Consider the following 18,931-nt stretch of genomic DNA (forward strand, 5'->3'; position numbering starts at 1 on the left):
CTATTTAAATATTTTAAGGAACTTAACTGTAAATACATTTCAATCACATAGGCAATTAATTAAGTAGGTATTTACGTGCTGCTTCTACTAGATGGGCTTATAATATGTAAAATGTGCAGAAGAAAAGGAAGTACTTTTTACTCAAGGAGCAAGATGAAGAAATTATAAGTAGAGTCATTATCTTTTAACTTAAATCTCCTAATTAGATGATGGCAACAAACAAAACTTAAATGCAGGCTCACAGCCACTACTGGAATCTCTCAAGACGCGTGTATTCAATTTCACTTATGAAAATAAAATTTAGATGACTTTATTATAAGCTTTATTTGAGTTAAAGATAGAAAACATACTTTTATTTGCAGTTTAATGATGCAAGTTCTTATTGCAATCTAAAACAGTTTACAGTAATTACTTTTAGATATACTTCATTATCCTTTTAGACATATATGTAAGAAATAAAGCTAATCATTTATGAAGTTAACAATCAAAAATTGTTCTTCAAAAGAATTTCCTTAAATGTGTTGCTACATATAAAGCTCATAATTGCCAAAATACTTATATTAAAAGCATGAACCCGTCATTAAATAAAAACAAGAGCACATCTATAAAAAAGTACTATAGAAGAAGGTGCACAAAAATCATGCACTTATACTTTCCAGAAGGACATATATGTACTTTTAGGCACTGTCAGCTCTTTAGATTTTCTGTACCAACAATATATAGCAGGACTTTTGATGTCCAGATGCTATTGCAGGAAGATGACTAAGGCAATCACGTGCAGAAAGCTTGTGTAATGCACAGAAATGATAAAGATAGCATTTCAAAAGTAAAGGTTTGCAGTGATAGTTGTTTGATACCTGAAAGGCTTGGAGTGTTTTCATGTGGATGAAAAATAAAAATCTAACAACGCTACTGGAGTTACATGAATGTCCTTGATGTACAGTCTTCACCTTTAAAATGACTTCTTAAATTTTTAAACAGGCACACATTTCATTTCTGTGCTGTTTTATAGAGTGGTTATGTGGCTTCTGTACTTTAATATTAAAGAGCTAATTAATTGTGAGAGCCAACTACTTCTCCTAAACTCTAGTATAAAGTGGACACATTCTAAGTATGGAATGTTTAACATGTAGATATTAGACTTCAAAAATGACAATCTTCAAAAATTCCCCATGTTTTATCATATTGCATAGCTGAAAATTCATCTACTACTTATAAAAGTGTTCTGTTCATTCAAGTAGAATTTTGCTCCAATCTCCTTCAATTTCCTTCTTTCATACTGTATAGTGGATCCACAAGTTTATTGTGCACATGCATTAAACCTTAAAGAAAAAAAGCACAGTTCTAGTTGTATTTTAAATTTTGAACTATATCTCATTTACTTAAAAAACAAGATTTTTATAAGATACAGCAAGTATATTGGTTCCTATCTGATATGTTTATTTAAAAATACAAATAGAAATGTTTCAGAATGTTTAGTTTCAACTACCTAGTAAATATCAATTTACAATTATTTATGAATCTATAGATCAAGAATATGTACAGGTCCTTTGTGAGTAACCAGAAGTAGGAGCAGTTGTCTTCAGAGCTTCAGTATGACAAAATAACAAATTTTAATACTGACTTGGTTAACATGTTTTAATTACATCTAAGTGTTTGATCCTCTGGCCAAATCCTCTACCAGATTCCAATGAGGGACTCAGAATTGTTGCTACACTAGGATATAGCCTTGCAGGACATTTGGTCCTGTCCAAAACATTCAGAGATCTGGTCCATATCAGAATTGTTGCTACACTAGGATATATAGCCTTGCAGGACATTTGGTCCTGTCCAAAACATTCAGAGATCTGGTCCATATCAGAATTGTTGCTACACTAGGATATAGCCTTGCAGGACATTTGGTCCTGTCCAAAACATTCAGAGATGTGGTCCTTGAAATTTGGTCCTATCAAAAATAACCATGCTTAGAAGACATCCGTGGGTTCAAATAGCCCATAATGCTTATACTTTTGGTATACAGGATTAAGACATAAATATCAAGGACCTTTTGGCATGGATCACATGTCTCCTCCATGGACTTCTTGGACAGGACCAAATCCTGGAATAGCTTTAGTTCTCCATTCATCTGGCAATTTATCACCATTTTGACATGTATTTACCATAAAGGTTGGTTACAAGCCACACTGAGGGGAGTTACTAAAACTGAGGAGGTCTACTTCAGCAGAAGAGAGCCTATATTAAATACTAATTTCCAAGTTCATTTAAATTTCATCTTATAATTGCTATGCTTCTAAATTGTTCTTATTAAAGCTTCTTGAGAAATATCTTCTATCTACTCATGTCTTAATGCATATGTAATATATTTCTTTGGGGGGAAAGATTGCCCCAATTAATAAACTAAATATTTTATATTTTGGAGGTCAAATTTTCCAGGTTAAGAACATGGAGGTGGGGAGGAGGACTTATAATGTGGTTTTCTCAGGAAGTGGGATTATTGGATTGGGGAGACAGAGTACTTGTTAGTAAGCAAATGTTCCTTGTCAGTAAGGCTGCAAAAGCACTCTAAAACCTAAACCGTGAGTTAATACCCCCTTTGAAGAAATAAGCAAAGGCAGGGACATAGAACATGGAAGTGTTCATGCAATAGGAGGAAAAAAAAGAAGAGTCTAAAGAGAGAAAATTCATCACTGCACCTGAAAGTGAGAGAATGCTAACTAAACAGCCTACTTCAGTGTCTAACAGCACCTCAAATTTAACAAGGTCCAGACCCATTTGTTCCATTCCAAACCTTTTCTTTGAAAATCTTGGTATATGGATGGTGTTCCCCTTCAGTGAACTGCTAAAGCTAGACAACTAAAATCCAGTTTTGATTTTTTTTAATTCAGCGGCAACACCAGTTGGCTCTACAGATGCTCCTTGATTTACCATTTACATCTCAACAAACTCAGAAGTTAAAAATATTATAAGTTGAAAATGCACTTTATACTACACTGTAGAGTACTAGTTTACTCTTGTGAATGATGACATGGCTGGCTGGGAGTTGTGGCTCGCTGCCACTGCCCTGCATCATGAGAATATTACACTGCATATCAGTAGCCAAGGAAGAGATCAAAATTCAAAATGCAGTTTCTACTGAATACGTATTTCTTTTGTACCACTGTAAAGTTGAAAAATTAAGTCGAACCATCATAATTTGGGGACTGTGTACTTTCAAAATATATTCCCAACTGGCCGCAGTTCTTCATCTCCAAGGCTACTACCCTAGTTGTCATCTCTAATTACCTCCAGTTCCCTACTTTAACTCATTTCCCCATCCCATAATACAATTTTGGCATAGCTGACAACCTACTCTTAGAACCTTGATTATATCATTCCTTTATTCAATTGCTCTGATAACAGATAATAATTTAGATTTTATTCTGTTGTCTTTATCCTTCTGATCTCAGGTTCTCTTGCTTCTCCTTTTCTGCTGGATTACCCTAGGTTTGCTGCTGTTACCTCAGAAAAGCTGAGCTTGGCTGCAGTGCAGGATCTTTATACTTGCTGTTTGATTCAGCCTGGAATGTTGTTCTCCCTGAGCAAAGCATGACTATCTCCTTTTTGTTTATTAGGTCTTGGCCCAAATATCACCTTAAAATGAATTATTACTTCACTTTCTTTAAAGCAATTTTCAGTCTTAGAAAATACAATTTTTTACCATGTCTCCAACTAGAAATTAAGGATGAGGACCTTATAGTCACTGCTTTAAATCCTTGGTTGATAGGTCATGGCACATAGTGGAAGTTTAATAAACATTTATTTTAAAGTCTGTGAAGGTTCAGTGAGATAGTGCTATCTAGTAGTTTTAGTTTAAAATCATTCTAGACAATATATTGATAAAAAGGAACCAGTAGAAAAGGTGAAGATGGAGATAACAGAAATTCTTATAGTTCATGGTCCTTAAGTTAGCATAGAAAAGGATCAAGGGCATTGGCAGAATGGCCAGACCTTACAGGGAAGGATGCTTAAGGATTAGAGTAAATTTAGAATCTTAAAGCAGGGCTGTAGGGGAACAGATGTTAAGGCTTCCATATCGCTAGAGGGAAAGAAGGGTCAGTTCAAAAGGTTAAAGTGAATAATGGGAAAAGTCTGAAAACTGCAAAACTTGAGAGCAACAACTAATCCAGGAAATAAAAGGATTTTTGTATAAAATGTACCAAGCTAAAAATAAAGACACTTGATTGGTTCAGCCTCCATCGCAGATATATGGCAGCCGTTTAGTTATCTGGCCTTATTTATAAAATTGAGCAATCTCAGCTCAAAAATTCAAAACAGAAGCAGTATACTCAACATATTACATAAAATTATTATGTTTGGTTTATATGTCTTAAATAACAATTGAATACTCAAATGTTTCTGTAGTTATAGTTCCTATAAAGTTATACACTCCTGTAACATGCTTACTAGTGCTTTGAAGACAAAAATGCCTGTGATAAAAATCCATGAATATGTGGACAAACCAACAAATATTTCATTCATTAGACTGTTATGCAAAGCTATCCCTGTGGTTGGATTTAAAATACACTCACTGGCATTTTTTCTTTGATTAGTATTTAAAATTATTTTTCTCAGGGTTAATAAAATCCCCTTCCAATACCCTTTCGGTGCTACAAATGCTGCTGCAGTTAATTTTATACCTCTGTAGGGAAGAAATTAGGTCTTGGATGTTCAAATGCAAGAGTTCTGAGAGAAGCCAGAACAGAATCAATCCACGAGCATTCTTTCAGTGAACATTCTTTGTGTTCTTTATGGAGACTAGTTTTAAACTACACTAGCCCTTTTGCCTGTGGCCTACATTCTAATATTGGGATTTTCAAGGTTAAAAAAAAAAAATCTAAAGTACCATAAAAAAGTTAAACACTACATATTTAAATACAACAAAAGAGTTAAACTTAGAATGCAGGAAAAAGTAGAGCAGTTGATACTGAACCATCTCCGACTCCCAGACTGATGAGAATAGAAGCTGTCCACCTGATAGAAATCAAGTACAGCACCGCCTCTTAGCCTAGAAATCTAGGATATAACAGAGCTACATGAGGGTCCAGGAGTCCTCAAACCATCTGCATTAGTACACAAATTTGTGTGTGCACATTATGCATTTTTCTGAAGACGGTCTTTTTACCAGATTCTCAAAGTAGTCCATGATCTAAAAAAAGGGAAGAGCGACTAACATGTCAGCCCTGATTTGCCTTTTTGCTCATCTATATATTCCCTTTCGTTTTTAAAGTATAATCCAGCACCATTTTATCAATACACATTAACTGTTCTCTATTAACAGCAACTTTTTCTGCTACTATGTTAGCTCATCCTTACATCTGTACTGTTGCTCATGCCATATCTTTCCAATCTAAATGCTACCCTTCTTCAAGGGCTCTCAATACCATCAACTCAAAGTTTTCTATAACTACTATTGAACACTCTCCTTCATTTAATATCCTTTGGACTTCATAGTGTGATTTACATAACATAGCATGTAAACCATATGGTTTCTTAATCATGTGTTCATCCATCCACCTACCTGTCCAACCACTCACAATTTATCAAGTGCCTCAAATGTACCAGGCACACTGCTAGATGCTGAAATAATGCAGTGAACAAAACTAAAGTCCCTACTCTTCTGGAGCTTTTATTTTAATGCACTGCATATTATTTTCTCAAATCACTTAATAAGCCAACTTTTTATAAAGAATGTCAACTACTGTTAGGCAAGGATACTTTTTATACTTTTGATTAACCCCATGTTAGAACCCATGAAATTGATGGACTTTAACCCATTTCTTGGCTAATGACACTAACTTGAAAATTACATTTACCAGAAACATACACTAATGTATGTTTTGTAGTTCAAAGGAAATATCTGCTTAAATGAAAAAGATTTACCAGATGATATCTCCAAACAGAACCAATCTTATTTAAAACAGAATTTAACTGAAAAGTTTAATTCATTTTCAACAACAAGTATGTAAAGAGAAGTAAAATGCAGAGTGGAGAGACCTAAGAAGAGAGGACAACAAAGACAGTGATAATTTCAACTTTGTGGTATAGAAGATGTTTTGTTAGAAGATTTTAGAAGATTTGTCTTCTAAGATAAGCTTTTAATGATCATTCTACTTGACACCATTTATCATTTCTTAAAGCTTTGATCGTGGAAAGAATACATTAGAGCTTTAAGACATCAGGGTAAACCTTAAAAATTCAATTCCTTTTTCAACCTTTTAACTATACGTTGGCTATATAAGTTATATAAGAGATAAGGCTGCTTCTAAACTAGGAATCTTAAAAATTTTATTACTTTTTGGATAGTAAGTCAAGAATTCACTATAACTTAAGGTAAAAACTGACAACTTTGTACGTAAAAATTTGAAAAAAATAATTGCTAAATCATAAATAAATTCTTCTGAGTATTGATAAAATATATAGACTTTCTGACATGTTGCCAGAAGAAAAGTTAAATACCATAGATTTTAGATGTCAATTTTATGGTTTTTGGCTCATTCTGAAATCATTCAACCTCTGTCAAGCTATTGAAGTAGGGCCTAAAAAGGACGAAACAAACAAACAAAAATGTTCATGATGATGATGTCTTAAAATATATTATCTCAAGCAAATGAAAAATAAATTTTATTTTAAAAAGCAAAAAACCCCCCAGTAAACGGTAAAACAAGTATTGCACTGTTTTCCTTTGATTTGCTTTTATCTTTCAAGAGGCATATGTTGAAATAAACTTCTATTTACTGATGATTTTTATTATTTTAGATGTAGTTAACCTACATATTCTTCTGGAGCTAAATCAGAATCTTTTAAGGTTCCTTTTGGCACTTTTTAAAGATGGCAGAAGAAAGGGTTGTGATGTGAATGGAATTTGAAGAATTACAGATGATAACTACAGTGTTCATATCCTCCAGTATATCTTGAAGTGCTATAACTCAATGAGGATATGGCAGATATATAAAACTATATAATATGTATAAGTTTATGAATATCAACGATTCTACCCTATATCAAAATACCTTACTGTAAAATGAGGTTTATATATAGCCCAAAACAGTATCTCAATTCCATTTTCCTTCAAATTGAAGGAGGCGTCCTGACAGAAGCTGATACCCTGAGCCTCTTCAGAAATATATACACCTCCAAAGTGGAAAATACAGTCCCTGAAAAAGGCAATGCAGCAATTCTCTCATAAAGAATTGTACATTCGAAAATGTTTCAGAAAAGCTTATACTCTGGAGAAGTGAACTGAAAGAACTAAATATATAAAAATCATCTACTTCCTTCTGTTTTAAATTATCTTTATCATATGTCTATACCTTTTTGGGTATAATAATTATGGCATGAAAAAAGGGACTGAAATATAATTTAGATCATATCATAGTCAGAGCTTACTCTTTTACGAAGCAGCATTATAACAGTGGACAAAAGCCCAGACTCCACGTAAGCCTGGTTTCATTTACCCAGTTCGCCCACGTATGAGCTGTGTGACTTTGGGTGATTTAACATTTCTATTAAACCTGTTAAATCATCTGAAAATGACATTATTAAGAGTGCCTACTTCATAGAATTGTGAGAAGACAATAAGTATAATGCATTTAGAATAGCACCTGGTCATGTAAGTGTTGGCTATGATTATTAAACATCTTAAAAAATATTTACTTCACTAGAATGTAAAAATTTTCTGATAAAAACCAAATTGACAAAATCAAATGGCTGGTAGTAGTAAAATGACAATGTTAAATGAATCTCCTTAAAACTCATTAAAATACGTGGATAATGAGGATTTCTTCTATTAATGTTTTTGAAGGAACCTAATATTTTGATGAATTCTGAAGGACTACATGGAAATATATGGGTAAAATTCCATCCGAAGGCTGTCTTATTCATAACTCATCACAGATATTCTATGCTTTTATCTGTCAAATTACTAACAATTATTCAGTTTATTTGATCTCTTTGTGGCTTGGTAAAAAAAATTGGTAATTTAACTGATAAAAATATAAATGGAAATAATCTAAGTGTTTGTTTAACATTAAGGAAATGTTTAAGTAAATTATATGCCTACTTGACTATTATATAGCCATTAAAGGTGCTTCTGAAGAATATTTAGTAAAACAAGAAAATGCTCACAACAGATAAATGCAAATACAAAACTATATACATATGATCAAACTTTTGTTTTAAAAATTAGACTATTTTGACTGCCAAATTGTTTTAAAAATGATTATTCTGACTGTCAAACTTCTATTTGTGTATCACCTTCAAGATTTTTGCCATTTTCACACATTTATATGAACTATGAATTACTAGTTTCCTTTAAATTGATTCATAATTTTAAAGTTTATATACTCTATTTCATGAATATGAAATGCCAAAGACTGAAAGACACACCATTATTTTATGCACCACTAAGAAAAACTGCTACCAGATAAACTATGATATAACACCAATTTTAAACACATCCCAATTTTGGACAAGATAAATGTGAAAAAAGATGTGTCATGGAGGCAATTAAAATATGGTAAATTCTTTAACCTTGTCAAAGTAATGATACCCATGAAATATAGGTTTGATTGTTTCAGTATAATTTTTCAAATACATTAAATAAACCTCTAGTTACTAGAGTAAAAATATTACAAATATATTCATTCATGTATTATCAGCTGTACACGTATCACATACTTTATAAATTACTCAACTATAAGTATGACCAATTACATAACATTTTCATGTCAGCTATATAAATACAGGTGCTTTATAAAGTGTACATATATAGCTTGTTTACATGTGTGTATTTTTATGTGGAGATGACTCTTAAGAAAGCAATAAGTTCTAAACTGAGTGTAGTCAAAATTTTCTGACTAGATTCTAAACATAGCTTGGGGAAAGAGGTATGACAGGTAAACAAGAAAATCAGAAAGGATACACATACACACACAATTTCCTTTTGGGTTATTTAATCTTGTGTATTCAATAGGAAAGTAAAAATGATATTAGATTTTGGATTTCAAGAAAAATCCTGTTTACTGAATATATAAGCTGAAGAGATTCTCTTCATGAAAAAATAATAGGAAACTACACTGAAAGCTACTATTATCTGAGGTGAGCTATTACTTGAATACTGTTTCTATTTCTTGAAAGAACTGGCTGCTGTGTCCCCACAATGCCAGTTTTCAGTAGGCCACAGTGCAGGATGTAACTCCATAATCATTATTAAATTTTAATTGTCATCTACAATGGAACATTCCTACATTCTGCTTTTGAAATTTCAGTGCTCACCTTTAAAGTATTTCACAGTTTTAACTCTTAATTCTAAGGTAGCATCCTCATCACACACAAAAATAGTTTGGGGATGCTGCTGGAAAGCTGAAACAGTCCACATGTGATTGACTCCTTCTTCTATTGCTTTGTAGAGAGCAAATGCCTTGTGTGCGCCTGTTATGAGGATCATTACCTGAAAAATCATGAACATTACTTGTTAATTCTTAAAACTTATTCCAAGTGACTGAGAAGCTCTATCTTTTTAAACAAAGACTTTAATATTATTCTGAGGGCAAAATAAAAATAAACAGGCCCATATTTTTCATAGTTCAAGGTATTTATTTCTATTCTTTAAGGTAACAGCAAAGCACAAAGTGTATCTCCTGGTTTAACAGAGTAAAATAGCATCTTATTACGTAGTATTACTGAATTCGGATGTGCATAAGAATTGGGAGAATGAAGAAAAACAAAAGGGTTGTTTTGCAAAAGCAGAATTACAGATCAACAATTTATATAACCGGGAATGATATACCAAAATGTTCTAGTAGATAAGCAATAAATATTAATTTGAAAAAGCACAGTAATCTGGAGAAAGAAGCCTGAAGACTGTGTCATTGAACATGTGCTCTCTAAAGTTGTCTAGAACAAAACCAGATTTAAAGGAGTCCGGATCTACTTAAATGCAGGAACTAAGCTTTAAGGACTATCTTATTAATAACAGGGAATCCAAGTTCTTGGTTCCAAATCCCTAACAGCCTATGAGGTAATGCAAAGAACATGTAATTTTGAGTGTGTACATGTGTGTCAGAATGAAGCTTTTATCATTTTTAGCAGTAAATTGATCCTACATAGTTTATGTAAACATGTTTACAGATCTTTAAACGTGATTTTTTTCTCATTATGATCGTTAACTAAAAAATGAATGTTAAGGTTGATGTAATTCTAAAATAGATATAACATAAAAATTCTGCACACATTTTATAATCAGATCTAAAACAGGGAAGAAATTAAAGATTGATCGACCAGATATTACTGTATTTCTTTTGTCAAGATTCATTATTTTTCATTTTGAAGGCACATTTTGATTAATATCAAAGCCCATGAATGCACAAGATATGTATGAATTTCTACTTATGTCTTTATTGATACTTCCTGTTCTTAATAGAGACCTCGGCTCAGTGAGGAATTTAATAATGTCACATATAATTAAAAGCATTTTTTAAAACAAAAATGATATAATAAGACAATCACAATGCTGATTAATGGATCTGTTAATTAGTTTTCCTTGATGGACATTATTAACATTTTTTTCCCCTCTTAAGATTGATATAGTATGTGTTACAGAGGAGTTTTAAACACACACACACACATACAAATTCAGGTTCTTTGCTCTATCATTATCTTCTGATTCAGAATCTTTGAAGTTAGGACTCAGGAATTAGAGTCCCAAGGGATTACTATTCACCCTGGCAGAAGTCCATAGACCAGCATTTGAACAGTCTCCATAAAACCACTTTATACACACTTTCGTTTTCAATAAAAATATCTAGTGACTGCAGCATGACGGATATTTTCTGAAGTTTTTTCAGAAGAATTTCAGAATATGATTTGGTAGTTTCAATGTTAAATACTGAACTCAGCACTTTAACTATTCAAAACAACACTATGAGATAAATACTATTCTTCTTCATACTTTGCAGATAAGGAAACTGAGACAGATATTCCGTAACTATTCTAAGGTCTTGGTAAGGATATGATATAAACAAGAGGTCTGATTCCACTGTCCATAGCCTTAATTACATTATATTGTCTTGTGAGAGACAGAGAAATGTTAAAAGGTCTACCAACTAGACAATATGAGCTAAGAATCTTTTCTTATTGAATATAAAACGTTGGTAAATTTCAACATCAATGTATATTGAGAAAAACAATAAAAAGACAAACATTGATGAGAAAGGGAAAATATATAGTGATGCTGGTATTAGCATTATGAAGGAAGGAAAGAAAAGGAGGCTGGTGGAGGTTTGCAGTGTGAAGAATTACTCAGTGTGTGTGCATGCATAAGACACACACAACTTTTAAATGAGAATTAAATGTATGGGAAAGCAGAAATTTAAAAGAATTGCTCTCAGAATAATTTGACATTGATATGTGCTTAGTTCTATTTTACCATCTCTACTATTCTCTAGGAGAGTATTTCTTATATCATGGAAAAGTTTTAGAGCAGCAACTCTCTGAAACCAAGTCTTAAAGATAAGAAGAAAAATTCTACATAGGGTATTTCAGACAGTTACGAGGTGGACAATAAAAAACTAGAAATTTGCTAATGCTGGAGCAAAGGGAAATTAAATAGTTGAACACTTTTTGAAATCTGATAAGATAGAGTATTTTTACGTCAGAGGCTAGATTTCACCTTGTGATGAAATGACAGGGAAACAGACTCTTAATCACATAGATGAGTAATAAACTGAGCTATATTTTTGAAAAAAAAAAAAATTGGGGCTGTAATATAGAGAACAGGATAGGTAGATAATAGAGATAACCATGACTTAAAATGGGTTTGCAATAATCTTTGAAAAAAATTACATATGACATAGATTTGAATTAAAGCAGTTGCGATACAGGCTCAATCTTTATCTCCAAGTTATCTGTTAAATAGTTGGAATTAGATGTGGAGAAGCAACTGAGAAAGACACACATTATAAGCTTAGATAATTTTCATGGAGAGTGTTGCTATTCACCAAGGGAAGGAATATTCAGAAGAAAGGCAATTTTGGTAGAAAGATTAAATTTTGGTAGTTTAAGTATAAGGAGTCTTAAAACATCTAGATGTCAGCTGGCAGTTGGAAATATAAAATCTGCAGCTTCGGAAAGAGGACTGGCTAAAGATACTATAGGCACTTATTGCTGAATTGAGAGTAGTTTCTCTTTTCAGAATAATGATAAAAGTGCTGAGAAGAATGTTCTAAAATGTGACTGCTATTGACATGTTAATTTTAAAAAATAAGGTCATGTAGAAGACTGAACAAAAGTATGAGAGTGAATATACAGTGCTAGAATGAAACTCTAAGGAACAACATTAAAAAGGCAGATAAGAGCCAGGAAAGAAGACTGAGAGGGAATGGTCAAAAAAGAAGAATAATAATGGCAGAGTTTTATAACAGAAGAAATGGTCAATAGTTGATGATGAAAAGAGGCTGGCCCAGTAGACAAGACCTGCAGAGAAGATACTGGTTTTAGCAATTAAGAGGTCACTGATAACCTCTGTGACTTTCAGTAAGGCAACAAAATGAAAAGCAGATTTTTAAGTTTTATTGGCTTTTCCTTATGTCATCATAAAATATATATCCAAATTATAATTGTATATAACAATTCTAAAGATGTTGCAATAGTGAAAAACAGTGGGCCTTCCTTTTGAAATTACCTTTAAAATATATAGCATTATCTTTAAATATATCTCAGTAAAAACAAATTTTAATCTTTTGAAGGTAAAGTTGACATTTGGCAAATAACCAAAAGTCAATAATAATCAGATCTGGTGTTTCAGGTGGATAGCCAAGCTATGGATAGAATCAACTCTGTCCAACATGAATTATGAACATAAATAACTCATTCAAATGATTCCCAATAGTTACTGAATACCTATTATGTGACAGCCTGCCTGAGGTGCTAGATATACTTGATCCATAAACTCAGGGAGATATTAAAAAGTATTAAACCAGTGAGGGGAAAGATATTAAACCAGTAAACTTAAAAAAAAAAAAAATAACAATTAGAAGTTGCAAAAAGTGCTAAAAAAAGAGCAGAGTGGTATGAGAGAAAATTAAAGAAAATAATTTTGATTATGAGGATTATGGTCATTAAAGGGAGCTTTGAAAGTTGAAAACTGGTGCCATTTTACCTAAGCAAGGACTGGAAAAGTAGAGCATTTCACACATACCATCAGTGTAAAGGCCTCAAGGCAAGGAAGAGTGACAATTGAGGGTAGTGACCTGTATGGTTCCTTATCTAGCTGACAATTCCCAAATCTTGAGGAAACCTGCAATAATTTCCAAGGTGTCACTTCGAGGATATGTGCGGAAGGTTCTCATTATCTGAGCTGCCAAAATGTGAAGATACTTACTGATGTACTGAGCACTTAAAAATTTGGTTTCCCATTCAAATCTATTTTCCATTTAACAGTAGCATCAGCACCACACATGAATTCAAACTTTAAGTATATTCGCTATTAATGAAAAAGACTGAAGAACAGTTGCTTTTTTAAATATACCAAATTTAGAACAGATCCAGTCCGTGCTTTTTCTTCTGGAAACCAACTGGGATATCCTCCTACCATCAAGAAGCACTAAATTATCCTGAGACTCCAAAAGTAGCTTAGTGTTAACTAGTATTGCATCTTTGTCCCAGCAGTTTTTCACAAGACTTTTCACTTAAAAACAGACTATGTATGATCAGGATGATTTTAGGACATCAAGCTGTAAAGCAGGAATAGGCAAGTGAAGCATTATCCTGAAAGAGGTGGTGCCTAATGCTTAAATTTACAGCTCCAAAAGACTAGCTGAATTCTAAATATGGCAATGAGACTGACAGAAGTTACTGAAAGCTAGACAACAATTTAAAATGTGAACAGGATTCAACCAAATTATCACTAATTTGGCACCATAATTCGTCCAAAATCTACAGATATCAAAGGAAAAATGTTAAAGAACTTTTAATTCTTACTTCTCTAGCATCCATCACTGTCCCCACACCAACTGTTAGAGCCATTGTTGGCACCTTCGATAAATCTCCATCAAAATATTTAGCATTTGCCAAAATGGTGTCCATGGCTAGAGTTTTTAATCTTGTCCTTGATACTAAACTGGATCCTGGCTCATTGAAAGCAATATGACCATCGGGACCAATTCCTTTCAAAAGAAATACACAAATATACATAAAGTAAATAAGGTTTCTCAAAGTTCAACATGTTTTTAAGAGCAAAGAAATAGTCATAGCATACTTACCTTGTTTTGATAGCTGAATTTCTAATGCTGCCTTAAAATATTTGTTCCTGTATTTGATTCAATATGTATTTCGATGTTTTTCATATGCTTAGCATTGAGCTAGCATGATTCTAATAGCAGTAAAATTAAGTATCTCCTTATATTAGAATAACGCTTTACAGTTTATAAAGCATTTTCACACGTATCATCTCAACAGATACATTAACAATCTAGTGAGATAGATTAGGCATATTTATTTCCCTCATCTCCCCCACCTTTTTTTAAGCTCAAAAGGAAAATGATGCTCAAGGATAATATACGACTTGTTTAAGGTAACAATTTAGTATATACACAGAGGACCCTAATCTAAATTTTCTGATTCCTACCCAATGATCTTTATACTCACACTTTAACTTGCTTGGTTATAGCCTAGATGGGCCAATTAACTACTACACCTCTCTGTAAGTACAGTTTCCTCACTTATAAAAATGTCTAGACTGGACAAGATACTATCTAGGACAGAAGTTTTCTTCAAACTTTTTTTTTTTTTACTATAATCTCTTATAAGAAATACATTTGACATTGCAATCTAGAACATATACACACCCATACACACATATAAATATAATTAAAACGAGAATTTCATGAGACAATACCTACCTTTACTAGGAGCCATACAAGCTACATTGGCTATATTTCATTTAACAAAACATACAAAACGGAAACACTGGATGAGACTGACGACATCAATTTCATGACTTAATAGTGGGTGATGACTAATTAAAAATAGTTGTTTGAAATTTGAAAATACTGCTCTAAGATCTGCCAGCTGTAATACTCTAGGACTGCCTGCAAAATTTAGTTAAAATACGACATTTCTTATTTGAAGGAAATTGGAGGTAAATCTTTTTATAAAGTCAAGAATGTTTCTATGGCATAAATAAATCAAGTTTCACATATATGTACTCTACTAGCTAGTCAGATTTCTGGAAACTTCATTCAAAAAGTAACCCTACAAGTTCTCTCAGAGTCAAAATATCTGTTACATTTATAATCTGCACATTTACTTTAATGATAGATATGTATACTTTACTGATTCTTAACATATAACTCTAACGAATTTTCCCAGGCTCCAAAAAGGTAAAATATGATAAAGAACAACCTGGTTTCAAAGGAACAAAAAAATAAATGAAAACCCCAGAAAGCAAATATATAACTACTAAAGCACAACAATCTGGGAATCATTAATGTGGGGACATAAAACCATCTACATGTGGTTAACTGTATGGATTGTTTCCACTTGTAAACATACTTTAAATTATAGATATGCATTTCTCTCTAAATTTGTAAAACTGTTCTGTTTCACCTCTTAAAGTACACATCTGCCTAAATATTTATATTAATGTTTATCTATGTATGTAAAAAGAGGAAAGGATGAAACAAGGAAAACAGAAGTTCCAGGAAAAATAAGAAGTCTTCCAAAATCAATGCCAGTGGTCTCAGTAGCGTTGATTTGGGTCACACAAAAGTATACAGCAAAACTGAAAATTATCAGCAATGGTTCATGATGGAGAAAGGGTCAATACATTCCTTTACTGACCATTAGTAATTATCCAAATCTGAGCTTCCTGATATGAAATCGTATTTTAAAAATGTTTAGAATGTTTTAGAAAGCTTTATAAACTTTCTTAAAAATAATCATCAAATCTAAAAACAAAGACTAATTTTTACTCAGTCTTTAAGTCGAAACTAAGATATCAACACCTTCATGAAAAATCTGTGGGGGTAAAATGTAAACTTCACGAAAGTAAGGATTTCACCTTCTCCATTACTGTATTCTTACCATTTAGAACAAGACGTGACACATAGAAGGCCCTCACTAAATAATGGCTGAATAAATGAATGGATGGTTGCTATTCTTTGATATGCTCATAGTTTCTCCCTGCTGCTTCTACCCTGCTCTGCTCCCCTCATAAAAGAGGATAGAACAATTGTAATACCCTTTATCTCTCTTAGGCAGAATGATTGTGGTCTAGGGATAAGTACTTGTCTCAGGCTAAAACAATTAGAATTTCTCTCTGGAAACTCTGAAACTTGACCAGGGATACAGAAAGAAAAAAGGCATCTGGAGCTGTGGCACTTGATGACAGCACTATAGGAAAGAGTTGATGAGTTTCTATTTTGGAGATCTAATGCTCCTAAGTTCTTGTTTTTCCAACTCTTCTCCCAATTCTCTGAGTTGCCCCAGAATCATTCCAATTAATTCAGTTTTAGTCCCATTAGCAGATTATTACTTATAAACCAAAGCATCTAATCATATAACCAAAGGAGTGGGTTAAAGTTTTCCTCATTGTATTCTTTTATTTTTTCTTTTAAAAATAAATTATCCTAAGATAATTTAAAAGTTAATGCTTTTAGAGTCTATTTATAAATTTCATGTTTGAGTATTTTATTGCTGGGGTGGGTCAGGGATTGCATTATACACTTTACCCTTTCTCTCAACACTTTTGTCCTTAGAGGAAGAAAATGAACTTTTGAGAGTATATTCCATCATTTCTCTTTTCTACTGAGGGAAGGGAACTCCTGCTCCAGTCTCCAGGAGTGAGCAATGGTGGATTAATATTCATGAACTCTTCTTTCTCATCCAACTATTTCCAATTCAGAAGGGAGGTGTAGGAAACCCCATTTTGGCCTCAAGCCCAACCTACAATCTATAATCCAACTTTACCTTTAATAAAGCTGACATTTTGATCCCATTTGGCTCAGTTCTTAGTGTTTTTATTAACCAAACCCTGGAACAAAAGAAGGGTAAGTGGTAAGACCCAGATACCAAACCTCATCTTGAAAATCCAATGATAACAAACCTACATCAACAAAGGCAAAGAATCAAATGAGATTCTTTCATGAGTACGCCTCCAATAATAAGGTATTCCAAACAGGAAAAGTTCAAAGAAAATGCAAAAAGCTAACTATTTCTTCCTTACGTTCAGAGTAATTATGTCTTTTAGATGGTAAATATAAAATGTCAGACCCTGAATCATCATCATATGACTAGTAAAGACATTAACGGAATAGGCAAGGAAATTCTCTTAATTTTTTTTTGGGGGGGTGGGGTAGGGAAGAACAACTACAGGAAACTTAAGACAAAAATTGGTTAAAAATAAAGTACAATTATTTTTATTAGTAAGAGTCATTAATAAGTAATTATAATTTATGCTCCATCAGTTTCAAAGGGAGAAGTAAGGTGGCTTACACTGAGAAAATGCATCAAGAAGTGTTAGCTAAAAAGAAATGAGAAGTGACTTAAAGCTGTGGGGAAAGAAGAAAGTTCCACTAGAAATCTTTGATAAGGGAGATTCAGCCTTAAACATTACATTAAGCTATAGATACTTCTGGAAAGCAGGGAAATGGATATACTGGAGTAAAAGGGTTCTTATCAGTTTTTTTCCCCAGTAAATTCTATTTCCTGGCCTTGAGTCCCCAAGGGATGTGCCACATTGCTCCTTCTGTAAGGTCAATAAATTAACAGGAAAAAAATTCTCAAATGAAAAAGTAAAATAAAAAAGACATTTTTAATGCAGCCATTTTTAATACCGAACCTCTAATAACTACATGTCTTTTTGTATAACAGCAAATGAGTGAAAATACTTCTTGATAAAACTAAGATAAACAATTTAGGTATATTATATTATAGTAATTCTACTTGATTTTGGTATGGAGTTTAGGAAATCTAAAGAATGCACTCCTTAAGCATTCTCAAACATCTAATACCTTAGCCTTGATATGGGCAGATGCAAACAGTAATTATCTCAGAATGGACAAAAGTGGAGTGTAAATGTTTTCCAGGAATATTGAGGTAATATTAGCATATTTTATTTAAAATGTAGATAACTTTCTAGTTGGGAAAGCAAAATAGTTTAACTTAGATTACTGCTCAGTAAAAACCATCCCATCTACACAAGTAACTGATTGATACTGGTTCTGCTAGGCAGAGATAAAAATTTCCTTAAAGAGAAAATTCCAATCTTGCTGGCTACCCTTAGAGGTAATCCAGTAAAAAAAATTAGGACATTCAATGAATTAAGGAAAATTATATCAGTATCTACAGTTCAGAGAGAGAGAGATTGAAGTAACACTTAATGGAGTAACAACTACATACCAACTATTGTGTAAGGCATTTAATACATGTTTTAACACCATTAATTCTCACAAATTTTGGAATGGTTATCATTAATCCTGTTTTACAAATGGCTTAATTATACTGAATCTCAATGGCTTAATTAAACTTCCCAGGATCATACAGACGGTAAGTGGCCAAAACATGATGCAAATTTATGTCTGAGAGTAAAACCCAATTTTTCCCAAGGGCAACCAACTGCCTAAACCATACCTGACCACCTTGACAATAAATTAACATCACACAGCTCTACCGAAGATCTAATTTATGTAATTTTCCCATTCTCCAAATTATTTATAAGATATATCCAGAGAACTTAATGTTAATTTAGAGCTTTAATATTTAGTTGAATACTGAAGAATCTGCCAAAAAACAATTTTGGTTTCAGTTTAGTTGATGTTATTCTGAAGCTACTATCCTATTCTCATGGTAATGAATTAGCTGTATCATAGGCTTCATAATGATGACAGAAAACTCT

General features: G+C 32.7%; 1 protein-coding gene across 2 annotated transcripts in view; it reads right to left on the reverse strand.

The window, feature by feature from the left end:
- Nucleotides 1–299: 299 nt before the first annotated feature.
- GNPDA2 (glucosamine-6-phosphate deaminase 2) overlaps nucleotides 300–18,931 on the reverse strand; it is a 28,105-nt gene continuing 9,473 nt past the window's right edge. Inside the window, exons 5-7 of one of the 2 annotated variants that reach the window (XM_039845123.1) lie at nucleotides 14,017–14,201; nucleotides 9,313–9,487; nucleotides 300–1,322 (exon numbers count right to left, since the gene is read on the reverse strand). In XM_039845123.1, the coding sequence (XP_039701057.1) occupies nucleotides 1,261–1,322; nucleotides 9,313–9,487; nucleotides 14,017–14,201 (422 nt within the window). In that variant the 3' untranslated portion in view covers nucleotides 300–1,260. The remainder of the gene's footprint in view (nucleotides 1,323–9,312; nucleotides 9,488–14,016; nucleotides 14,202–18,931) is intronic. The other variant, XM_039845124.1, reaches the window with a different exon arrangement.

Source organism: Pteropus medius, unplaced genomic scaffold (genome assembly GCF_902729225.1).
Source record: "Pteropus medius unplaced genomic scaffold, Ma_sr-lr_union100, whole genome shotgun sequence".
NCBI classification, from domain to species: Eukaryota; Metazoa; Chordata; class Mammalia; order Chiroptera; family Pteropodidae; genus Pteropus; species Pteropus medius.